Source organism: Phocoena phocoena, chromosome 20 (assembly GCF_963924675.1).
Source record: "Phocoena phocoena chromosome 20, mPhoPho1.1, whole genome shotgun sequence".
NCBI classification, from domain to species: Eukaryota; Metazoa; Chordata; class Mammalia; order Artiodactyla; family Phocoenidae; genus Phocoena; species Phocoena phocoena.
Window position 1 is genome coordinate 17926715 of NC_089238.1, and position 21970 is coordinate 17948684.

General features: G+C 41.6%; 1 protein-coding gene across 1 annotated transcript in view; it reads left to right on the forward strand.

Annotated features, from left to right (window-relative positions):
* The window catches only part of CEP89 (centrosomal protein 89), a 79499-nt gene extending 67886 nt beyond the window's left edge, over nucleotides 1-11613 (forward strand). Inside the window, exons 17-19 of the mRNA XM_065898356.1 lie at nucleotides 1896-1985; nucleotides 6531-6700; nucleotides 11373-11613. Of these exons, the coding sequence (XP_065754428.1) occupies nucleotides 1896-1985; nucleotides 6531-6700; nucleotides 11373-11613 (501 nt within the window). The remainder of the gene's footprint in view (nucleotides 1-1895; nucleotides 1986-6530; nucleotides 6701-11372) is intronic.
* The last annotated feature ends 10357 nt before the right edge of the window (nucleotides 11614-21970 follow it).

A 21970-nucleotide genomic window follows, 5' to 3' on the forward strand; every position in this document is an offset into this window, starting at 1 on the left:
CTGTCAGGATGTGTCACAGGCTTATTCCCATCTGTTAGAAAGATGTTAAGTTCCTCCTTAGGAAAATGGACACAGGCTTTTAGCCATTGTTTACATAAGAGGACATATAAATAGTATACAGCTCTTGGGGCAAAATGTTGATCTTTACTTGTAATAAAAGAAATGCTAATTAAGCCAGTCTTGAGACTCCATTTTGCACTTATATTAATGTTACAAATTTTTTTTTAAATTATAGTAGTTGCTGGTAGGAGCATGGTAAGTGTGGCTATACATTACTGGTGATTTCTGAGCCCTTCCCCGAGTCTTTTAGAGGCAATTTGACTTTGACATGCCATGGTAGGACCCTTAAAAGCATTCAGACCTCCTGAACCAGTGGTAGTCCCCTCCTGAGAGGTCGCTATCCCAACCCAAGTGCTGAAGTCTCTGGCATGTTCTGTACCAGTGCTGAGTGCCCATTTCCTCTTCTGCTGTGTCTCCTGGGCTTACCCACTGGGATATCGAGGGCAACACAAAAGCTTGTTGAAAAATGGAAAGTGCCAAGCAAGCGCACTCATCCAGCAAGCACTCATGGGAACCTGGCTGCCTCGTGTCAGGACCATCTTGTGTACAGGGTGGGACATGCTCGTTCCCCCAGGAGGCAGGCCCTGTACCTCCTGTTTGGGCCAGAGAGCATCCCAGGCTCCCATGATGAAGTCAAGAGCCTCCTCGACCATCAGACGGTCCCCTTAGGCTCACTCCTCGTATTTGTGGACCCAGGATGGACACACAAATGGAGGCCATATACTGCTTGTCCAAATACTTAAAAGTTACAGATTAAGCCAACAGACTATTAATAAAATGTGTTCTCTTCTCCCGCCTTGACCTTTGTTATTTATGGCCTGAAAGCCAGGCTCAGATTTAGAATCTTCAGACCCTCCAGATGCGGGGGGGAGCTGCTCTCAGCCTGCCCTGGCTCCACCCACCATGAGGGACCTCAGTGTGCACACGGACTGCTTTCCCCTTGGCCCTGCAGGCTCCTTGCCCCTGGCAGCCCCAAGACCAGCCTCTGTAGCTGGGGTTCGGGGGTGGTACTGGCTGCCTCTGCCCTGTCGTGGGACTGTTGGCCGTGCACCCTCACCTTACCCTGTCCTGGTCTCCTGGGCCTTGTGAGAGCCCCCTATATAGTAATTTATTGATACTGGCATCTTCATTTCAAATCCCTTTAGGATGGGTTTCCGTGTGACCTGCAGCAAGTTTAATTCCCTGGGTCTTAGTTTTCCTTTCTAGAAACTCACTTGTCACTACTGTACTACCTTAGAAGGAATGCTCACCTTTACTTTTTAAAAAAATTTTACCATTTGAAATGGTTAATTTATAGTGTGTAGTAGTCCATGTCCCATCTGGATATTAATCTAAATCATTCCACTTCAGTGACATCCCTCTTTGATCTACTGCCCGTCACATTTGGTTTGGAGAATGGCATTGTGTGTTCATCTCAAGTTATCCTTAGTTTTGTTAATTATTCAGATAGTCCAGTGAGAAGTTTATTTGCATGTTGGCAGTTGTCCCTTGGATATGATGGAAGGAATGGTATATTCCCCAAGAATAGAGAAGTGTCCTGGAAGCTCACATCCCCCTTGTTTGAGGGGCTCAGATTTTCCAGTTGTACCCAGAAGGGGCGCCCAGACTGCCGTTCCCGGCTCTTGCCCTCCTCAGCTGTTGGTCCAAGTTCTGCCCACAGCCCTCACACAGGGGATAGGAATCTGGAGGTGGGGGGCTGGAGAGGTGTCAGGCCAGGACGGGTGGCAGAATGGTAATACTCTTTGTAGTAATACTCTCAGCAGAAGATGTTTTATTATTTTAATTTTCCTGTTAAACTAAGAGCCCATTGTTTTTCTTTTCACTTTACTCTGTAGGCTAAATGTTTAGAAAGTGAGAAGCATGGAGTTCTCAACAAAATCATTGAAGGCAATATTCGCTTGGGAAGGTTGGAGGAAAAAGTCAAGGTAAGTGGACATTTAGCCACTCCTAATGGGAATGGGCTTCCCCGGGTCAGATTTCCATGTTTAAGAAAATGACCCATTTTGCATGTGTGTATCACTGATCATCCAGTATCCAGCAGTATTGGGTTTCTCTGGCAGAAATAGCACCTCTCGGACTTCTCTGGTGGTGCAGTGGTTAAGAATCTGCCTGCCAATGCAGGGGACACGGGTTCGAGCCCTGGTCCAGGAAGATCCGACATGCCGTGGAGCAACTAAGCCCGCGTGCCACAACTACTGAGCCTGTGCTCTAGAGCCCACGAGCCACAACTACTGAGCCCGCGTGCCACAACTACTGAAGCCCACGCACCTAGAGCCCGTGCTCTGCAACAAGAGAAGCCACTGCGATGAGAAGCCTGCATGCAGCAATGAAGACCCAACACAGCCAAAAATAAATTAATTAATTAAATAATTTTTTTTTTTAAAAAGCACCTCTCGGGACTTCCCTGGCAGTCCAGTGGTTAAGACTCCGTGCTTCCCCTGCAGGGGGCACGGGTTCGATCCCTGGTCAGGGGACTAAGGATCCTGCATGCTGTGTGATGCAGCCAAAAAAAAAATTAATAAGAAATAGCACCTCTCCGTTCATTAAGTAAACTTTAGTTCATCTGCACAATAAGATACCATGCAGCTGTTTAAGAACAAAAAAAGATAGAGAAATATCTCTAGGCTCTATCCTTGCTTTGTTATTTCTTCCAGAGACAACATCACCTTTCAACAGACTGCGTAATTTATTGATTATGTTTGTTGGTTACTGTTTGTCTATTCTGACCAGAATAACAAGTGAAGGGATTTTTTCTCTTTTTCTGTTTTTGTTCACTGGTATATCCCAAGCACCTAGAATCGCACCTGGTGCATAGTATTCAATTAATTCAATAACTATTGGGGGAATTAAATAATATATTTTACAATTTAAAAAATGTAACAAGATCAAAGGCAGTATACAAAACAGTGTCTCAGCTCTGCATCCGAAAGGCTAGAAGGACTATACCACACTATTAATGATGGAATCTGCATAGAAGTATTATGAGTAATAAAGAGCAGTTGTAGTTTGTTCTTTTTTTTCCTGGTTTTCCTGTTGGCTTTTATTTCCCAAAGAGAAGGTCTGATCTTCAGAGCGGTTGGCCTTGTCTTGGGAATTTGTCTCATTACTGTTCATCTGAATAAGAGCAGTAAAAATAAAAAAGTTCCACCCAGTCACCCAGAGAAGAAATCTGTGAGGCAGATCCAGGTCAGACAGGGCAGGATCTCTGGGAAAGTGAGGAGAAGGGACCTGGAAAAGGCTTGTCAAAATTCAGAGGTGGCAGGGACTTCCCTGGTGGTCCAGTGGTTGAGAACTCCACGCTTCCAATGTAGGGGGTGCGGGTTCAATCCCTGGTCGGGGAGCTAAGATCCCGAGTGCCTCGTGGCCAAAAACTAAGACAGAAAAAAACATAAGCAATATTGTTAAAAATTCAATAAAGACTTTAAAACTGGTCCACATCAAAAAAAAATCTTAAAAAAAAAAAATTCAGAGGTGACATCTCAGGAAACCTTAGCAAAACCCTCCTAAAAGTGAGGACATCAACTTGGAGGTCAGGGCAATGATGAGATCTGGGAAATCAGAGCTGCAGGCAGAAGTATTTCAGAACCAGGCTGGACTCAGAGAGCCGGAGAAGGGACCGCAAGAGAAGTGGTGTGTGAAGCTTGGAAGTTGACCCATTGCTCTCACCGTCGCAGGAACCTCATCTCATCCCAAAAGAATTCAGTGGCCTCCATACAAAAATTCTTTAAGAAAAATAGAAGTATAATTTTCTTACACGTGATGTAAGCGCATCAGAAATAATGTTGCCACAAAGGAGATCAAAATTGAAACCTGTACTCTAAGGTGAACTGATACGTTGGTAGGTAGATAGACAAGTAAGGAGGTAGGCGGGTAGCCAGGTAGCTCAAACTCAATAAAACAGTAAAAGCTGGGGGAAAATGTCAAAAAGCAGAGACACAGATGGCCAGACAGAGGAGGATGTGAAATGGAACTGACACAACTCAGGGAAGAAATAGAAGGAAAGGAGAAATGTAGACTAAATTATAAGGAGCCCAGGGAGAAAGATATCATAGAAGCAGGATAAGGGACATAAAGGATAAATGAGAAAGGCAAAGACAAGAAGGCAGAAATAAAAAGAACCAGTAGAGGGAAGTCCCTGGCCATCCAGTAGTTAGGACTCTGTGCTTCCACTGCTGGGGGCCCGAGTTCGATCCCTGGTCAGGGAGCTAAGATCCTGCAAGTTGCAATGTGCAGCCAAAACACACACAATAGTAGAAAGTGCTAGAGATCCAGTTTCCCTAAAGCAGGAATCAAAACAACGGTGCTTAGTCTGCTCCAAAGAGTAATTCTTAAACGTTTTTATTCATAAAATGTTCTGAAATAAATGAAGAGTTGAATCTACATATTGAAAGGGCACATTCAGTACCTATGAAAAACTGACCCAGGATGGCCCTAGAAAATAGACATCAAGACCTGTGACTTCAAGATGAAGAAAGAATACCTTGGACACCCAAGCAAAAGGCCAGGACATAAGAAAAAGAAAACCATGTTGGCATCACACTTCTCAACAACAACACTGAATGCCAGAGAACAGTGGAATTCCATCTATGAATATTCAAGGATGTTTTCATCCAACCAGGCTGCTCTTCAGACAGCTGTGACCGTATAAGAACTCTGGAACATTTTTTCTATAAACCTTTCCTAAGGATCCATCAACTTGAGTTCAGCCAAGCAATGATTGGGCACATTTCAGAACAGTACTGCTCATGAGCAAAGAATATATTTAACTGTGAACTAAGACTTTCAAAAAGCAGGGGTACGGCTGATGCAGTTCCATGTAGACATAATACAACCTGACAATGTAGAAGTAATACAACCAAGGCAAAAACGATAGGTAAAGGGGGAAGGAAGTTAGAAAGTAGAATGAGTTTGCTGATTGCGTCACCTGTAATAACTGAGGTCAAAAGATATCATTTAAAGATGAAAACTTCAGTAGGAGGAGCTTAAGCATATTTAAGTAGGGGAAGAGTGAAGAAAAGATTGTCAGGAGCTAACATTATGCTACTTTAATAAATAAGGGGACTAAGGACATGTAATATAAAGGCATAAAAATAAAAGTAACCACAAGACTCAAAAGAGATGCATTCCTTAATAGCAAAGTTACAACAGCAAAAAAGAGCAAAGAAAACAGACTACATTAAAGTCTTTAAAAATATGTGTAGATAAAACAATAAAACATGAGATAAAATTGAGGCAAACAAGTCTGCCCTATAGAAAATATAAATGAGCTTAATTCACCCATTAACAGGAAACAACTTTAGATTATATTATAAAGGAAAACACTGTTACATGCCAGAACCAAGAGACAGTCAGGAGCAGTGTTTCAGAAGGATGAAAAGTAAAAGGATGAGTGAAGATAATTCAGATTCTTGCAAACAAAAGCAAAGCATAGTTGCGATCTTTACATCCGCCAAGAGGGAATTCAGGCCAAAAGCACTAAATGAGACCAAAAAAAAAAACAAAAAAAAAGGAGAGGGCTCGATAATGCTAAAGACTACAGTTAATAATATATAGTACTCATGAATGCCTACGTACTAAATAACACAGCAGCAAATTTTATGAACTACAGGAGATACAAGGGGAAATGGAAACTTAGTGATAATAGGAGCTGTGATCCGCTTCTCTTGGTCTAAGACAGATCAAGAAGTTATACAAAAGTAAGAATATAGAAGATTTTACAACATAATCTATAAGGTTTATTTATGTGTGTATATGTGTGGGTGTGTGTGTGTACACACACACACACATACAGAACAATCACAAAAATTGATCATAGACTGGCTGCCAAAAAAAAAAAAAAAGCCTCAATAAACCCCCAAAGTAGAAATAAGGCAGACATTTGTTGATCAAAAAGATAAATACCAGAAATTAATCAACAAAATCAGAGAGCAGAAAATGTTCTTTCACCTGGAAATGTAAAAACTGTATAGTAAACTAACTCTTGGGTCAGAGGAGATGTATAAATTGAATGTCATAATTTCTAACGAGAACTGAACCTATGGGAACTACACGTCAGAATCTATGTGACAACAGTTTTGGAAATGCTCTGAGGGAAATCTATTAACCGTAAGTACTATACAATAAAAATGTAAGAAGGAAAATAAGTGAATCAGGCTTTTATCTCAGTCACCTGTTTACCAATAGAGTATGACTGACCTTGCCAGGTCCTTCTGTTTTAATTTTTATTTGTGGCATATAAAAAACTAGGCATGATACAAGTCAGACATTTGGTTTTATTATACTTGAAATTCTTTTATTACTTTATGTGACTTTTGTGATCCAGACTTGCCCTCTCAGATCAGACTTGCCCAGGGCTTACTCAGTTCAGGGCCTCTGACAGGCCAAGGAGTGGAGAGGGAACGCATCCACAAAGCTATTCGCCTGGGCCACGGGCAGCACCCCCTCACTCAGAGATCATCCTCCTCCCCCAGGGGTACAGGAAGCAGGCGGCCCTGAAGATGGGTGACATCAGTCACCGTCTGACAGAGCAGCAGGAAGACTTTGCTAGCAAGACAGCTCAGTACCAGCAGGAGATGAGACACCTCCATCGGATGCTGCAGGACAAGCAGGATGTCCTGGACCAGGCGCTGCAGCAGAAAAGGTCTGGCCACCCCAGCCCCGCTGCAATGTCTTTGTGTTTTGAATGTTTGGTAGAATCCTCCAGTAAAACCCTCTGGACCTGATTTGTTCATTTGATTGCTTCTTTTTGTTTTTACGTTTTAGTTTTATCTGATTTTAATATTAAATATATTTTAATATTGGTTTTTTTACTTGCTCCTCGTTTTTTTTCTTTGACAAGATTTTCCCTAGCAATTGACATAGAACATTGTATAAGTTTGAGGTGTACAGTGTGATTTGATACACATATATATTGTGAAATGATCACCCCAATGAGGTTAACACATCCTTCACCTCATGTAATTACCATTTTGTTGTTGTTATGGTGAGAACATTTAAGATCTACTGTCTTAGCAACTTTCCAGTGTACAGCACTGGCAATTATAGTCCCAGTGCTGTACAGTAGATCCCAGGTCTTTAATCCCTCCTTTAAAAATTCCTGTTGTTTGACTATTGGACTTCCTAAATCAATCCAGTCCTCTCATTGTCCTTCCCTTTTTCCCCCCCTTTTCCATCTCTTTGATGTTTTTATTCTATTCCATTTTCTTGGGAGATTTTATTAATCTTTGATTAAATGTTTTATTTCTGCCATGATGTTCTCATTTCTGAGAACTTTAAATTTCAGATTCTTCCCTTTTCATAAGATCACAGTCATAAGATTATGGGTATATCATGTTCTCTGTGGCTGTAAGGTACTCTGTCAGTTACACCTTTGTCCTTTAAACGTGTGATAGAGGAGGTATTGCCAGTGTATTGGAAACCCTGGGGAACGGCGCATGTTTTGTGGAGGTGAACCTGGTGGTCCCCTCACGTAGTTCGAGTTCACATTTAAGTCGGCCTTTTCAGGATGGCTGTGTTGTCTTTGACAGACTGGGACGTGAACTGATGCACATGGAAGAATCATAATGACACTCGAATGTGATTTTCTTCAAGTTATAGTAGAATCTGTGTATTTGTTACCAGACAGAACGCAGACAGCTGTTTATGTTTTCTATCAGCCAAATGTTTCTTAATGCCAGGCAAAATGAAGTCTTATCTAACAGGTTTTCTGTAGTCACAGAAGTTCTTACCACCACAAGTGGTCACTTTGTACAAGTTGGGCCGGTACCAACTTTCTTGCCAGACAGGAGGTTTAGAATTGCGTTAATAAAATGGAACTTTGTTTTTTACTTTCTCCCTTATTCCATGTTTTGCCCTTTAATGGTTTGAAAGTTAAACATTCTATTTATGTTCTTTTAGTGGTTGCCCTTGAAATTTCATATGGATACCTAACATTAACAAAAATCTAAAGTTAATCAGCACCTCTACTTCTCTACCCGCAAATGCAAGACCTAATGCTCTAACCCAATTATTTCCCACTCAGTTTATATGCTCTTGTTGTCTAGTGTCATTACATGTAGATACAGATACGTGAAGATGAAAAGCAAAGATCTATTTTATATCGTTGTTTTTAGCCCCAGAAATTACATATTACTAGTTTCAATATAGTTATTTTATTTTGATTTACCTAGAGTTTACCAGTTTCTTTGCTTACTATTCTCTTTTGCATCTTAGACCTTATTTCTCAGATTATTTTCCTCCTTCCAAAAGTACATGCTTTAGAAGTTTTAGTGAGAGTAAGCTTTCTTAGTTTTTGTTTATCTGAAAATGTCTGCATTTTGCCCTCATCCTTGTGAGTTGATTTTTGCTGGGTTCTACCTTGACAGTCTGTTCTCTCAGCACATTCCACTGTCTTCTCTGTTTCATTATTGCTGTTGAGAACTCTTTTGTCATTTTTAAAACTAGATGATCCATCATTTCTCTTGCCTATTTTAAGATCTCCTCTGTCTCTTGTAGTCTGCAGTTTCATTGTATTTAACTATCAATTTCTTTTCACTTATCTGCTTGGTATAAGTTATTCTCTATATCTGTGATTTTGTGTCTTTCATTACTTCCAGAAAATTCTCAGTCGTTATCTCTCTCTCTCTCTCTCTTTTTTTTTTTTTTTTTTGGCTGTGCCGTGTGGCTTGTGGCATCTTAATTCCCTGACCAGGGATCAAACCTGTGCCTCCTGCAATGGAAGTGCAGAATCCTAACCACTGGACCACCAGGGAATTACCAGTCATTATCTATCTCTTAAAATAAGTCTTTTCCCCTCATTGTTTCTAGATTTCCTTCTGGAACTCATATTAAATGTATGTTAGACCTTCTTATTGAATCTTTTCATGTGTCTTATCTTTTACATTTTCTATCTCCTTGTTTTTCTGGTCTACATTCTGGGTAATTCTCAATATTTCTGTTTACTAGTTCTATGTTCAGTTTTGTTCAATGTACTGTTTAACCTAGCCATGGAGGTTTTTTATTTCAACAACTGTATATTTCAATTTCAGAAGTACTGTTTGGTTCTTTTGAAAATCTACCTAGTCGTTTTTAAAATAAATTTTTGGTCTTTGCTTATCTTTAATACATCTTTTATTTCTTTTAACATTTTATTCATAGTTATTTTATATTCTGTGTGTGACAGCTTCATTATCTACAGTTTGGGGGTCTGAAATCTGGTTTTGTTGACTCTTGCTCTGTGTGGCTTATTTTATTCTACGTACAGTAATTTTTTTTACCATGAACTCACGTATGGGTTGAATTTAGTCTGTGGAGTCCTAGGGGCCTGGACTGAGGATGTTTTCTCCAGAGAAGGTTTGCATTTGCTTTTCTTTGGTGCCAGAGAGTATTTCCAAACCTGGAGTCACTTTAATTTTATTATTAACTTAAAAAAGAATCTACAGTAATGCTTTTTTTAAAATACAAAAGGACTTTAAAAATATTCACAGGGAATTCCCTGGCGGTCCAGTGGTTAGGACCCTGCACTTTCACTGCTGAGGGCCTGGGTTCGATCCCTGGTCAGGGAACTAAGATCGTGAAAGCTGCATGGCCAAAACCAAAAAAAAATTCACAATGCCATTATCACATTTACAATGAATGTGTAACTTCTTAATAATAGATTTTTCTGAGCTGCATTCTGGGTGGTTTCCTCTGCTCAATATTCCACTTCATTAATTCTCTCTTTGGTTGTGTCCAATGTACTTTTAACTCATCCATTGAGTTTTTTCCCTGATTGTCTCAAAAATGTCTTTTTACTCTTGGTCCACTCCAGTCAGGGGCTGGGGATGCTCTACAATGGGGAACAGTGTATATTCAAACCCCAGATTCATTTGAGAACAAGTCAGTGGCTACAGTCCCCAAGGAGCCTCTCAGAGCAGATTTCTTTTGAAGATTGGCAGATTTTTCCACCCAAACATCCCTCCTTTGAGGGTTCTTCACATATATCCACTTACCTGCCTAATTCTGGGACACATAGTTCACAGTGTTGCTAGGAGGAAGAGGGGAAACATGGATGTGAGTGAGCCCTGTGGTTTTCTGTTGCACCCAGTTTGCATGCGCCCAAGACTAGTCTCCATTCTACAGAAATCTGGGTTTCTAGCATGGGCTTTTGTCCTCAAAGCAATACAAACATTTTGTTTGCCAAACTCTGTGGTTTCAGTTTAATCCTCTTTTTTTATTTTCTTCCCTTAGAGATTTCCTTCTCTCTTTGTTTTGAGTTTAACTGTACATTATCATGATGTAATATATCAAACATCTGGGTGTTTTGCATCAGAAAATGGAAGGATGGAGATTTTTTAGACATAGAGTAATTAGTGGGCATCATGGGCTTTGGAAGGAAACAACAGTTCACGAGTGGATGTGTCACTGGCCTCCCTGAATCTCTGTGGTGTCCTCCTCTTTAAACAACAGTGCTGAGTCCACCTGGTAATCCAGTTGCTAACATTTTGCGTAACCACCGGGCAGTGTCTGTGAAAGAGCTGGCCTTCCCAGCCCTGCCGTCCTGCACGAGGCCCATTCCTCCTCTCAGGCTGAGGCTTGCTTTTCCTTCCCCATGGGGCTCATGTGAGGTGGTGGCAGGTATCTGGTCTGCTCCCCCAGTGGACCACAGCCCTGTGAGGACATGTGTACCTTGCCTGCCCTGTTTCCTCAGCTGCCCACATGGGGCCCATCACACAGTCCTGGCTCAGCCTTGGTTCCCTCTGGACACTCGCCCTCCCGGCACATGGTCTGGGCCAGTCTTCTCTGTGACCTGGGTTGTGATCCTCACTCTCCACAGTTGGTCTCCTCCTCACCCTCTCACTCACTCTCTGTGTCTGGGCCCATCAGTGGCTCTGTGGATGGAGGCTGTGAAAGGTGTCTGAGTGTTGGTCAGGTCGCAGTGGGGACACTGGAGAGGCCTACAGGGCCCATGCTCTGTGGGCGCCCACAGCCAGGCCGTTGCGCTGTAGGTCAGCCACTGCAGTTGTTGTGTTTTATTTTTGTAACATTAATGCCATGGAGAGCAAAGGGTGTGTGCACTGGTGCCAAAATAGAAGAAAAGGCAGGACATAGAGAGGAAATCTAAGACGTCATTTTCAGCCTGTGCCTTTGTATTTTTTCCTATTTCCAGGGGACATCAGGCTTCGTTCGACACTGGGAATCTTTGCTTCAGAACCCACGCACAATGGGCTCTGTTCTCTGACTTTAAACATTCTTTCACTTGGCTTCTCACTACTTTAGGATTCATAAGGGCTCTATAAATATTTTTTAAATTGTGTTATTTTAAACTTTTTCTTTATATTGTTTATTTCTCTCAGAGAAATGGAAGGCGAGCTTGACGTTGTTTGGGAGTCCACCTCCAAGGAAAACCGAAGGATCCGAGAACTTCTCCAGGCCACACTGGAGAGGACAGGCCCGTGGGGCAACACCAGAGCTTTCGCAGACCACTGCCTGGACGGCGTCTCTCTGGGAGACATGCAGGACGGCTGCCGCTTCAGCTTCTGTGACCTGAAGCCGCCTCCCACCTCCCACCAGGGTCTGCGGGAGCCCCTGGGCTAGGGCCCCTCGGTGGAGAGGTCTGCCCTACGCAGGACGGGGAGCGCGGAGGAGAAGACAGACTCCCGCCCACCACTGCAGCGTTTCTTCTCCTCAGGGCAAGGAAGAAATACTGTCTCAGAAATTTAACCTGCTGTTTTACATTTTGCTTTATTTTAAAAATGTGCTACTGAGCTATATTTAGCCAGTGCACGTCCTCTGACCCCATTGCCACCGAGCCGGGCTCTGTGAGCTCCATTGCTCAGGCTAACAGGTGACCTGGCAAGCTGGCCTGTCTCCGGGCTCCTAGATCTGCGCTGGGAAAGCCCCAGAGGAAAGGGCGGGCAGGCCCGAGCTCTCAGCCTGTGTTTGATGAGTTAGTTTCATTGGCTGAGCCGTCGATGGAAGCCCCAGCGATGAGACCTGTGCATTCACTCTGGGTGATATTTTATTGTTTGGCAAAAAACAGGTGCTGGTCTTCATGCCCCAGTAGGTTGTACAAAATCTGTCCTGCCCTCTCCCCGAGCCCTTCCCTGTCCTCCTGGAAAGGTAATTTTTCTGGGGCCACGTAACCTCGCTCCCCTTCTGAGAGCCTTGACTTTGAGCACCAAGGTGGTATCCCTGCCCCACTGCCACCACAGAGAAGGATGCCGGGGCCGTAGTCCAGCTCCACCCTGTGCCATCTCCTCAAGTAGATCATCCCTGCCTCCAGGACCGTTCCTGGGACTCCTGGCGGTAATGCCAGCTGTCTAGGGCTGCCTGTCCCCGGCATGCTGGAAGAAGGCTACAAAGGATCCTAAACAGTGTATGGAGGGTAGAATCCTGTCACATCCTTTTACCAAACCCCTCATAGCTAAGGCCTGTGTGGTTTCAGGTGTGCAGATAGACCCAGCGTCGGTCCCTGGTCATATATAAAAGTTACACACATGTGTTCTTTGGTTGCTAAGTGGGAAGCTGACATAGAAAATCATTGTTCTTTTACATTTTAAAAGAGGTTGGGTGGGCTAGATGTTGGGTGGGCGGTAAGGCCTGACTGCTAGTGGGGGGGCTCCTGTCATCCTGCCGGTTTCCAGTCTGAGCAGCAACCGGTCCCATTCTCTCTTGGTCCTCGTGAGTCTTCATGTGGCTCTAGAAAGGTCCTGATCAGGTTGAAAGGAACCCAAGGCAAACAGTTAGAAAACATGACCCCGGGATCCAAGTGAGCCCTGCTGCCTTTGGCACTATTGAAAAGCAGCCCTGGGGAAGTCAGGACTGAGTGGAGGAGGGTCCAGGCGCAAATGTGGGTGTGCGTTTGGTGTGACAGCAGCTGGGGGGCTGTCCTGTCTTGCCGTTGTCCCGTGCAGAGGGGTGGAGGGATCAGAAGTGAGGCCTTTGCCCCTCAACCTCTGAGAAGATGGGAGAGACCCCACCCTCTTCCAACAGCTTACATCTCTGTAGACCAGCGGGTCTTCTAACTCTTAGGAGAGGGGGGAATTCTGGATTTTATTAATTTTGATATAAATGTATTTATTCAGCCAATATGCTGTGGATGCTTACCTATGTGCACCGTTTGTTGAGAACTGCAGTAGTGACGAAGGCAGACATCATTATAGAGCGTGCGAGGTGCTCAGAAGAAAAGCACCAGGACAGAAGCCCAGAGCCGCGAGCTCCCAGAGCAAGCAGGGTCTCAGTGCATCACGGGAAAACTGACGTGTGTGTTGGAGCATGTGGGTAGGTGAACCTGCCTTCTCAACTATAAATTTTATGAAATCTAGATATAGGTCAAGTATTTCTGATGGAAATCCAGCATCCGAACTGAGATGTGCTATAACACATCTGGCGTATAAAATATACACCAGATTTTAAGCCTTACTATGAAAAAAAAATTAAAATATCTAATAATTTTTATATTGGCTTTATGTTGAGATAACATTTGCATATATTGGGTTAAATAAAATGTTATTAAAATTGATTTCACCTGGTTGTGGGTTTTGTTTTGTTTTGTTTTTGTTGTTTTGGTTTGGTTTACTTTTTTTAAAATATGACCACTAGAAAACTTTAAATCCCGTATGTGGCTCCCATTATATTTCCCTTGGACATTAAGAGAATGGGAAGAAGCTGAGGGGAGAGTCAAAGGGACTCTTCCCAACAAGGTGGAAATTTTTAAAGGGTTATTAATAAATAAGGTAAATAAGGCAAATACTGAAAGTGACAGAATAAGGAGGAATCAGAAAGAGTCGCACGACTCATCCCAGCAGGATGGAAATCTTTAGATGGTTATTTTATTTTATTTTATTTTATTTTATTTTTGCGCTACGCGGGCCTCTCGCTGCTGCGGCCTCTCCCGTTGCGGAGCACAGGCTCCGGACGCGCAGGCGCAGCGGCCATGGCTCACGGGCCCTGCTGCTCTGTGGCATGTGGGATCTTCCCGGACCGGGGCACGAACCCGTGTCCCCTGCATCGGCAGGCAGACTCTCAACCACTGCGCCACCAGGGAAGCCCTAGATGGTTATTTTAAAATGCGATAAATAAAACAGACATTGATGGGATTAAAACAAACATTTTAAAACAGCACTACCTAAGACTGGGTGAGCCAAAGGGACCCCCCCTAAGATCCCCTAACATTAAAGAGCACCAAACAAATTTGTTCCATTTACCCCGGTTTGGTGAAATTTTTAAAAGCCAGAAGGAAAAAATTACAATGAGAAACCTGACCAGCAATTGCTTGGGGCAACAGTTAGGCCAATTAATTAAGTTAAAGACTAACAAAGGAACTGGGTTCCTTGCCTCCATCCCTCACTGGGAACCAAAGCCTTTTACACTGGAGTGGGTAAGACTGCTAGGTGATAGAAGTTTCCAGGACTCCTTGATGCGGGAGTCCCATGAGCTGTGGTACCAAAACCCACTGATGGAAGCCTGACTCGGCGTACACTTAGATTGAGAAAATGTAAACGTATGGAGTGTTGAGAGGATTATAAAGGTTGAAATGTTTGAATGGACATTATGTGAAGAGGTTATATCAACATGGCCTAAGTGTTTTACGGGAATGGAAGTTCTATCTGGGTGGGAACACTTCCCCTACCCCGTATTATAAGACCAAGACTTGTTGATGGGGTCCTAGCGGAGACTGTGGTTAGAGGTATAAGAGTGGATAGAATTGAGGTGAAAGTTTATAAGAGAATTGGTGTATTTGAATGGGCTTTGTGTAAGGTGGCTGTGAAACCGTGCACCTCAGATTGGGACTTGAACCCATGCAGCCAGGACTCGAACCCGGCCAAAACCCACGGTCTTCCAACCGTGAGATCACACACCTGGCCTCAGGACCTAATGAAGCTCAGGTCCTTGATGTCTCATTGCAGAAAGAATTCAGTGAGAGACAAAGTGATAGGTGAGAAGTGGATTTATTTAGAGAGAAACACACTCCACAGACAGACTGTGGGCCATCTCAGGTGAGAAAGGCACCAGGGTATGGGGGTTTGTCAGTTTTTAATAGGGGTGGGTAATTTCATAGGCTAAAGAGTGGGAGGAGTATTCCAGCTATTTTGGGAAGGGGCGGGGATTTCCAGGAATTGGGCCACCGCCCACTTTTGATCCCTATGGTCTGTCTTGGAACTGTCATGGCGCCTGTGGGTGTGTCATTTAGCTTGCTGATGGGTTACAGTGAGCATATACTGAGGCTCAAGGTCTAGTGGAAGTCTACTTGTCTGCCATCTTGGGCCCATTTGGTTCTAATCAGTTTATGTCATGTCCTCGGGCTATGTCATTCTTTCAAAAGTTGTGCCCTGCCCATTTCCCTCCTGTTTCAGTTCCACCTCTTTTGCCTGATTGTATTATGGGGGTGGACACTGTCTCACTGGAGAGTGTTTTTCCTGCCTAATATTGTAAGATAGGGCATGTAAATCCACCCTTCAGGCAAAGTGAATTGAACGTACTAAAGGGAATGAATAGCGTTGCCTGAACCCACATGGTGTGAGGTGGAAACTAGGGACTGATAATCGGGACAGATAGGAGGAATAGTGGAGGCTTTTTGCCTGTAGGGTGACTTGATCTGGGGTTGACTTGTGCACTAGGAAAGAGGGCCTTTATTGAATGCCTTATGCAGACTTTTTGAAGGCATGGTACACTGAACCCTGAAATTCTAGAACATAGAAATCTTTTTATTTCCATTTTAGTTGGAAACCTTCTCTCTGATATAAAGAAGCAAATTAAAGAAAATGTAGTTGGATGAGCAGATCAGCCTTTTGATATCATTTAGGTGGCAGCCCAGATATTTAGGGAATTGAAAACAACTGTCTTCATCTTGCAAATTTCTACAAAGTCAGGAAGTGTAAACACAGCCCACAGTCCCCTGAGACTGAACCTGGTTCATTCAGTAGAACCTGAAACCAAAGGGAAAAAGACCTTTTTTAAAAGTACCCACTGCTGGAAAGGCTCCTTCACTCAAAATCTAATTCACAGCCTCAATGATTTGTCAAGGACAAACACAAATCTTAAAAAGTCTTTTTCACAAATAGTAAAAAGCCTTAACCGTCTGAGCAGATACACTTAACTTATTCCAACTGTTATTTATAAAATAGTGAATTTTATACTGTTATCCCAGATTCATGACTGAAGTTTTAAAATGAAAGCTATGAGATCTCAGATTGTGTCTGTGTGTCTACGTGTGTCCGTTTTATTTTTTTTAATTAATTAATTTTACTTTTGGCTGCTCGCAGGCTTTCTCTAGTTGTGGCGAGCGGGGGCTACTCTTCACTGCGGTGCGCGGGCTTCTCACTGCAGTGGCTTCTCTTGTTGAGGAGCACGGGCTCTAGGCGTGCGGGCTTCAGTAGTTGTGGCACTCAGGCTCAGTAGTTGTGGCTCGTGGGCTCTAGAGTGCAGGCTCAGTAGTTGTGGCTCATGGGCTTAGTTGCTCCACAGCATGTGGGATCCTCCCGGACCAGGGATCAAACCCATGTCCCCTGCGTTGGCAGGCTGATTCTTAACCACTGTGCCACCAGGGAAGTCCCTACATGTGTCCGTTTTAGATATGGTGTTTTTCTACCTCCAGATGGTATTGCCAAAATTAATTTGTAAAGGAGCTCTATTTAATTTAGGCTTAAAAGTAAGCACTTATGAATTAAATATTTCTAAATCTCAGAAGTGTAATAGAAAGTAACCCAAATGTTTTTCAAGTTCACATGGTCTAAGATTAACCTTTAGCAAGTAAAAGCAAATTTAAAGTTATTGGGTTTTTTTTTTTTTGCGGTACGCGGACCTCTCACGGTTGTGGCCTCTCCCGTTGCGGAGCACAGGCTCCGGATGCGCAGCCTCAGCGGCCATGGCTCACGGGCCCAGCCGCTCTGCGGCATGTGGGATCTTCCCGGACTGGGGCACGAACCCGTGTCCCCTGCCTCGGCAGGCAGACTCTCAACCACTGCGCCACCAGGGAAGCCCTAAAGTTATTGGTTTAATTAAAATAGGCATGTCTTTAGAGTTATCAACATTAAATGTAAAACTTTTATTCTACCTAGGTTTACCAAAAGTAAAATAAGTTCATGTTATCTCTGCTACAAAATTTGTCAGCAAGAAAAGTAGCCTGGGAAGATGGTTGACTTTGTCTAATATCTCATGAAGTTTTCATGGGTAATCTACACATAATTATTGGGAACAAATGATTTAGATAGACATAAGTGCGATAAGACTTACAATTAGCTTCCAAAATCTTTTGGTAACTTAAAAGTTTAGAGTTTTGCTAAGTTAAGTTAAATGATGGTTATTCATTGAATGTCTAGATAATTTCCAAATAAGAGAAGATACTGAAACATTAGTTGCTAAATAAGTCTTAAATTTACCTACTTTTGTCTTATTACAGAAAAACTAAAGACGTTTGTGTCCATTAGAAACATGTCTTATACCACACTGAAAAAAAATATGCTATGAGGAAATATATGTTTCTAGAAACTATGAAATGTATTCATAAGTTTGCCAATCAAAAAATACTGGTGTAGCAAACAGTTCACACTTGCTTACTTTTTAGTTTTCACTAGAAATTTAGGTTTCTAAGGGTTAATAACTCTAATTGTTACATATAATTAAAACTACTAAAATAAATAAGAAAAATATATTCATCTGCAAGGAAATTTTTTTTTAAGATATAAGGAATAGAAATGCATGTTGTTAAGGGAAAAGCAGGTAAATTTGTCCTAAAGAGAGGTTTTAAAAAAGAGAGGGAAATAGCAAGGACATGGAAGCAACCTAAATGTCCATCGACAGATGAATGGATAAAGAAGATGTGGTACATATATACAATGGAATATTACTCAGCCATTAAAAGGGACGAAATTGGGTCATTTGTAGAGATATGGATGGACCTAGAAAGTGTCATACAGGGTGAAGTAAGTCGGAAAGAGAAAAACAAGTATCGTATAATAACGCATATATGCAGAATCTAGAAAAATGGTATAATCTTATTTGCAAAGCAGAAAGAGAGACACAGACGTAGAGAACAAACGTATGAACACCAAGGGGGGAAATGGGGGGGAGTGGGAGGAATTGGGAGATTGGGATTGACACATACACTATTGATACTATGAATAAAATAGACAACTAATGAGAACATACTGTATAGCACAGGGAACTCTACTTAATGCACTGTGGTGACCTAAATGGGAAGGAAATCCAAAAAAGAGGGGATGTATGTATACATATAGCTGACTCACTTTGCTGTACAGTAGAAACTAGCACAACATTGTAAAGCAACTATACTCCAGTGAAAATTAATTTTTAAAAAAAGAGGGAAAGCATATGATAAAATCTGAATGTAAAAAAGGAAGTTACAGAAGGTTTGGGAGAAAGGAACCGTTAGAAAAAAGTTTTGTGCATGGTCAGGACTGGCCAAGATTCCAATGAATTTAACTGAGTGAATAAATATTAAAAGTAAACTGGTGCAAAATTAGAATTTGGTTTTCTCTCTGTGTTAAAGAGACAGAAGTCTTCTATTATAGGGAAATTGTGAACGGTTTTTCTTTACCTCTGAGTAGTCTGTCTAAAAAGCAGAGATGTTTATGTTTCATCAAAATAATTTCCTGTGTTGTTTTAGCAGGTCTTTGATGACTTACATTGAGTCCGCTGAGTCTTTTTAATATTACAAGAGCTAAGGTGTGCTTTTTTTTTTTTTTAACAATTATTAAACTTTCTGTATTTGCCTGTGAAGTCACTTTGGTTAAGAGAATAGCTAAGTATTATTTCACAGTGACCTATGGTCCTATTTGAACAAATGTTTTAAAACCTTCTGATATCTTTGATAAACGTCCCCAAATCAAATTATAAATGAAGTCCTTTTGACCTGTAGCAAACTTTGGCATTTTTCAGAGGGTCCCTTCAACGTCTCAAAGAGAGATATTAAACTAATTGGCGTGTTAAATTACATGGGAAGCACTGTCAAGTAAGTGGTGATAAACCATCTTAGGTTATATTGCATTGATGAATATATATGTTCTAAAAATTGTGTGAAATTCCTAAAAATCTGATTATGTCCTGATAAAATGCTATCAGTCATAATTCTAGCTATTATCTTAAAATACTGTGTCATTGAAATAACCAGATTTCCTCGTCAGTTGCATTGTAATTAGATCTTTGACCATGCTATTTTGTCTTTGTCATTTATAGACAGTTATTATTTTACTCTGATGCTTCTGCAAAACTGCTTCATCTTCAAGAAGATTCATAGAAAGGACTTTTTGACAAATATAGGTTTCTGATAACTTTTAGTTCATACCATTGAACTGGGTAAGATTACAGAACTCTAATGGCAAGCCTGATGGCTTCATAAAGCTGCTAACAAATGATTAAGATCAACGAGAATTAGTTACATAGGACTGAATGAACTGATGAAAAGGATTCTAATTTTTATGACTTTTTATCTGAAATGTTATACGGCTTTTTAATGTTTGTTTTCCAGATATAAGAAAGCCCTTTGTCTTAACGCTAACTATGAATCAGAGCAGTTGGGTAAATTATACCTTTGCAAGCAGAATTGAAACATTTGTCTTTCTCCCTGATCCCTCCAGAATTTGGAAACTCTTAGTAAGCGTTCTTATTTTCATGACGATATAGTTATTTATATAAGTTCACTAAGAATCTGTTCTCTTTGTAACAGGACACAATAGTTGTATTACCATGGCTTTGACTGTAATGTCATATTTGAGAATTTGCATAGAATCAGATTTTTTTTTTTTTTTTTTTTTTTTTGCGGTACGCGGGCCTCTCACTGTTGTGGTCTCTCCCGTTGTGGAGCACAGGCTCCGGACGCGCAGCCTCAGCGGCCATGGCTCACGGGCCCAGCCGCTCCGCGGCATGTGGGATCTTCCCGGACCGGGGCACGAACCCGTGTCCCCTGCATCGGCAGGCGGACTCTCAACCACTGCGCCACCAGGGAAGTCCTAGAATCAGATTTGACAGACAGCTTTAAGGAGCTAAGATTGACTGTGGAGCCATAAAGGCCCTTGGAAAAAACAGCCTGCTTCCTTGCTTATACAGTTCCCAACAGCCTTGCCAGGTGAGTAAGGAAGTTCACTTTCTGGCCTTCCTTCAGGATATTTGGGGGAACTTCTGGGTATTTGGGGGAACTTCAAGAAGAGAGGAATTCACCCGAATCTGTAGGTATTACAGACGAGTCTGATGATGACTCCTTGACATGGCTTCTTAGCCTAAAGAGGCTATTAAAAGTTCAATCTGGAGGTTCCTTATGAAAAGTTCCAGCAAAGCAGATTTAAAACAGCCTATATGGTCAATTGCTATTCTTGCTGAACTTATGTAAATAATCAGGTCAAGTTTAATGAAACTAAACTTATTTTAAAACAAATGAGTGTGAATTTGGCCATCTTTGGTAGAAATGAGAGTGACTTTAGAGAAAAAAACATATGCTTCAATAGGAACTATAATATCCAATACATATAAAGAACACATACAACTCAACAGCAAAAAAAAAAAAAAAAAAACATCTAATTAAAAAATGGGCAGAGGTATCTGAATAGACATTTTTCCAAAGAAGATGATATACAGATTACTAACAGGTGCATGGAAAGATGCTCAACATCACTAATCATCAGGGAGATGCAAATCAAAATCACAATATCACCTCACACCTATCAGAATGGCTATTATCCAAAAGACTAGAAATAACAAGTGTTTGCAAGGATGTGGAAAAAAGGGAACCCTGTACATTGTTGGTGGGATGTAAACTGGTGCAGCCACTATGGAAAACGGTATGGAGATTAAAAATAGAACTATCATATGATCCAGAAATTCCACTTCTGGGTAAAAACACAAACTTGAAAAGATATCTGCACCACCATGTTCATTGCTATATTATTTATGACAGCCAAGATGTGTCCAACCTAAGTGTCCATTAATGGATGAATAGATGAAGATGTGATATATATACACATACATACATATATATAATGCAATATCATTCAGCCATAAAAAGAAGGAAATCTTTCCATTTATGACAACATGGATGGACTTTAACAGCATTATGCTATGTGAAATAAGTCAGAGAAAAGCAAAGATGAATGCTCTCACTTGAATGTATCAACAGGATCCCTCCCCCCAAAAAACCCCCAAAACCAAATAAACAGAAAAACAAACAAACAAAAAATCCAAAACCCAAACAAACCCAACTCATGGGTGTAGAGAACAGATTGGTGGTTGCCGGAGGTGAGGGGTGGGCAAAATGGGTGAAGGTGGTCAAAAGGTACAACTTCCAGTTCTAAAATAAATGTCTCAAGAGATGTGATGTACATCATGGTGACTATAGTTAATAATACTGTATTGTTGGAGACTTGCTAGGGGAGTCGATCTTTAAAGTTCTCATCACAAGAAAAAATATTTGTAACTATGTGTGGTGACAGATATTAACTAGATTTATTGTGGTGATCATTTCACAATATATACAAATATCGAATCATTATACACCTGAAACTAATATGTCAATTATATCTAAAAAAAATGATGGACAATTCTAAGGTAGAATTGCACTATTCCAATAGCTCTTGGATATATATAGATATTGTTCCCCAGATAAGAGTTTTTAAATTGTGCTTTCCTGGCTAATTGTTTTACAGTCAGACTGTAAATCCTTGACATTTAAAGACTTTGCACATTCCACTGACTCTTTATGAGTTCTTTTGGTTGGGATTTTGGTAGGTAAGTGAACGCCTGTTATGTGGCCTTTTGGGTCCCCCGCAAAGCTCTGAACTACTGTCAGCAGCAGAGGGAAGGGATATACGATGAGTGAACTTAGGGACAGAAGAAAGTTTGAAAACTTGAAGCCAGGTCTGGGACGAGCTTTAAGTGGTAAAGGAAGGGCTGGCATCTGTCCTGAAGGTTTGACTCTGACCCTGACTCAGAGGAAGGTGAC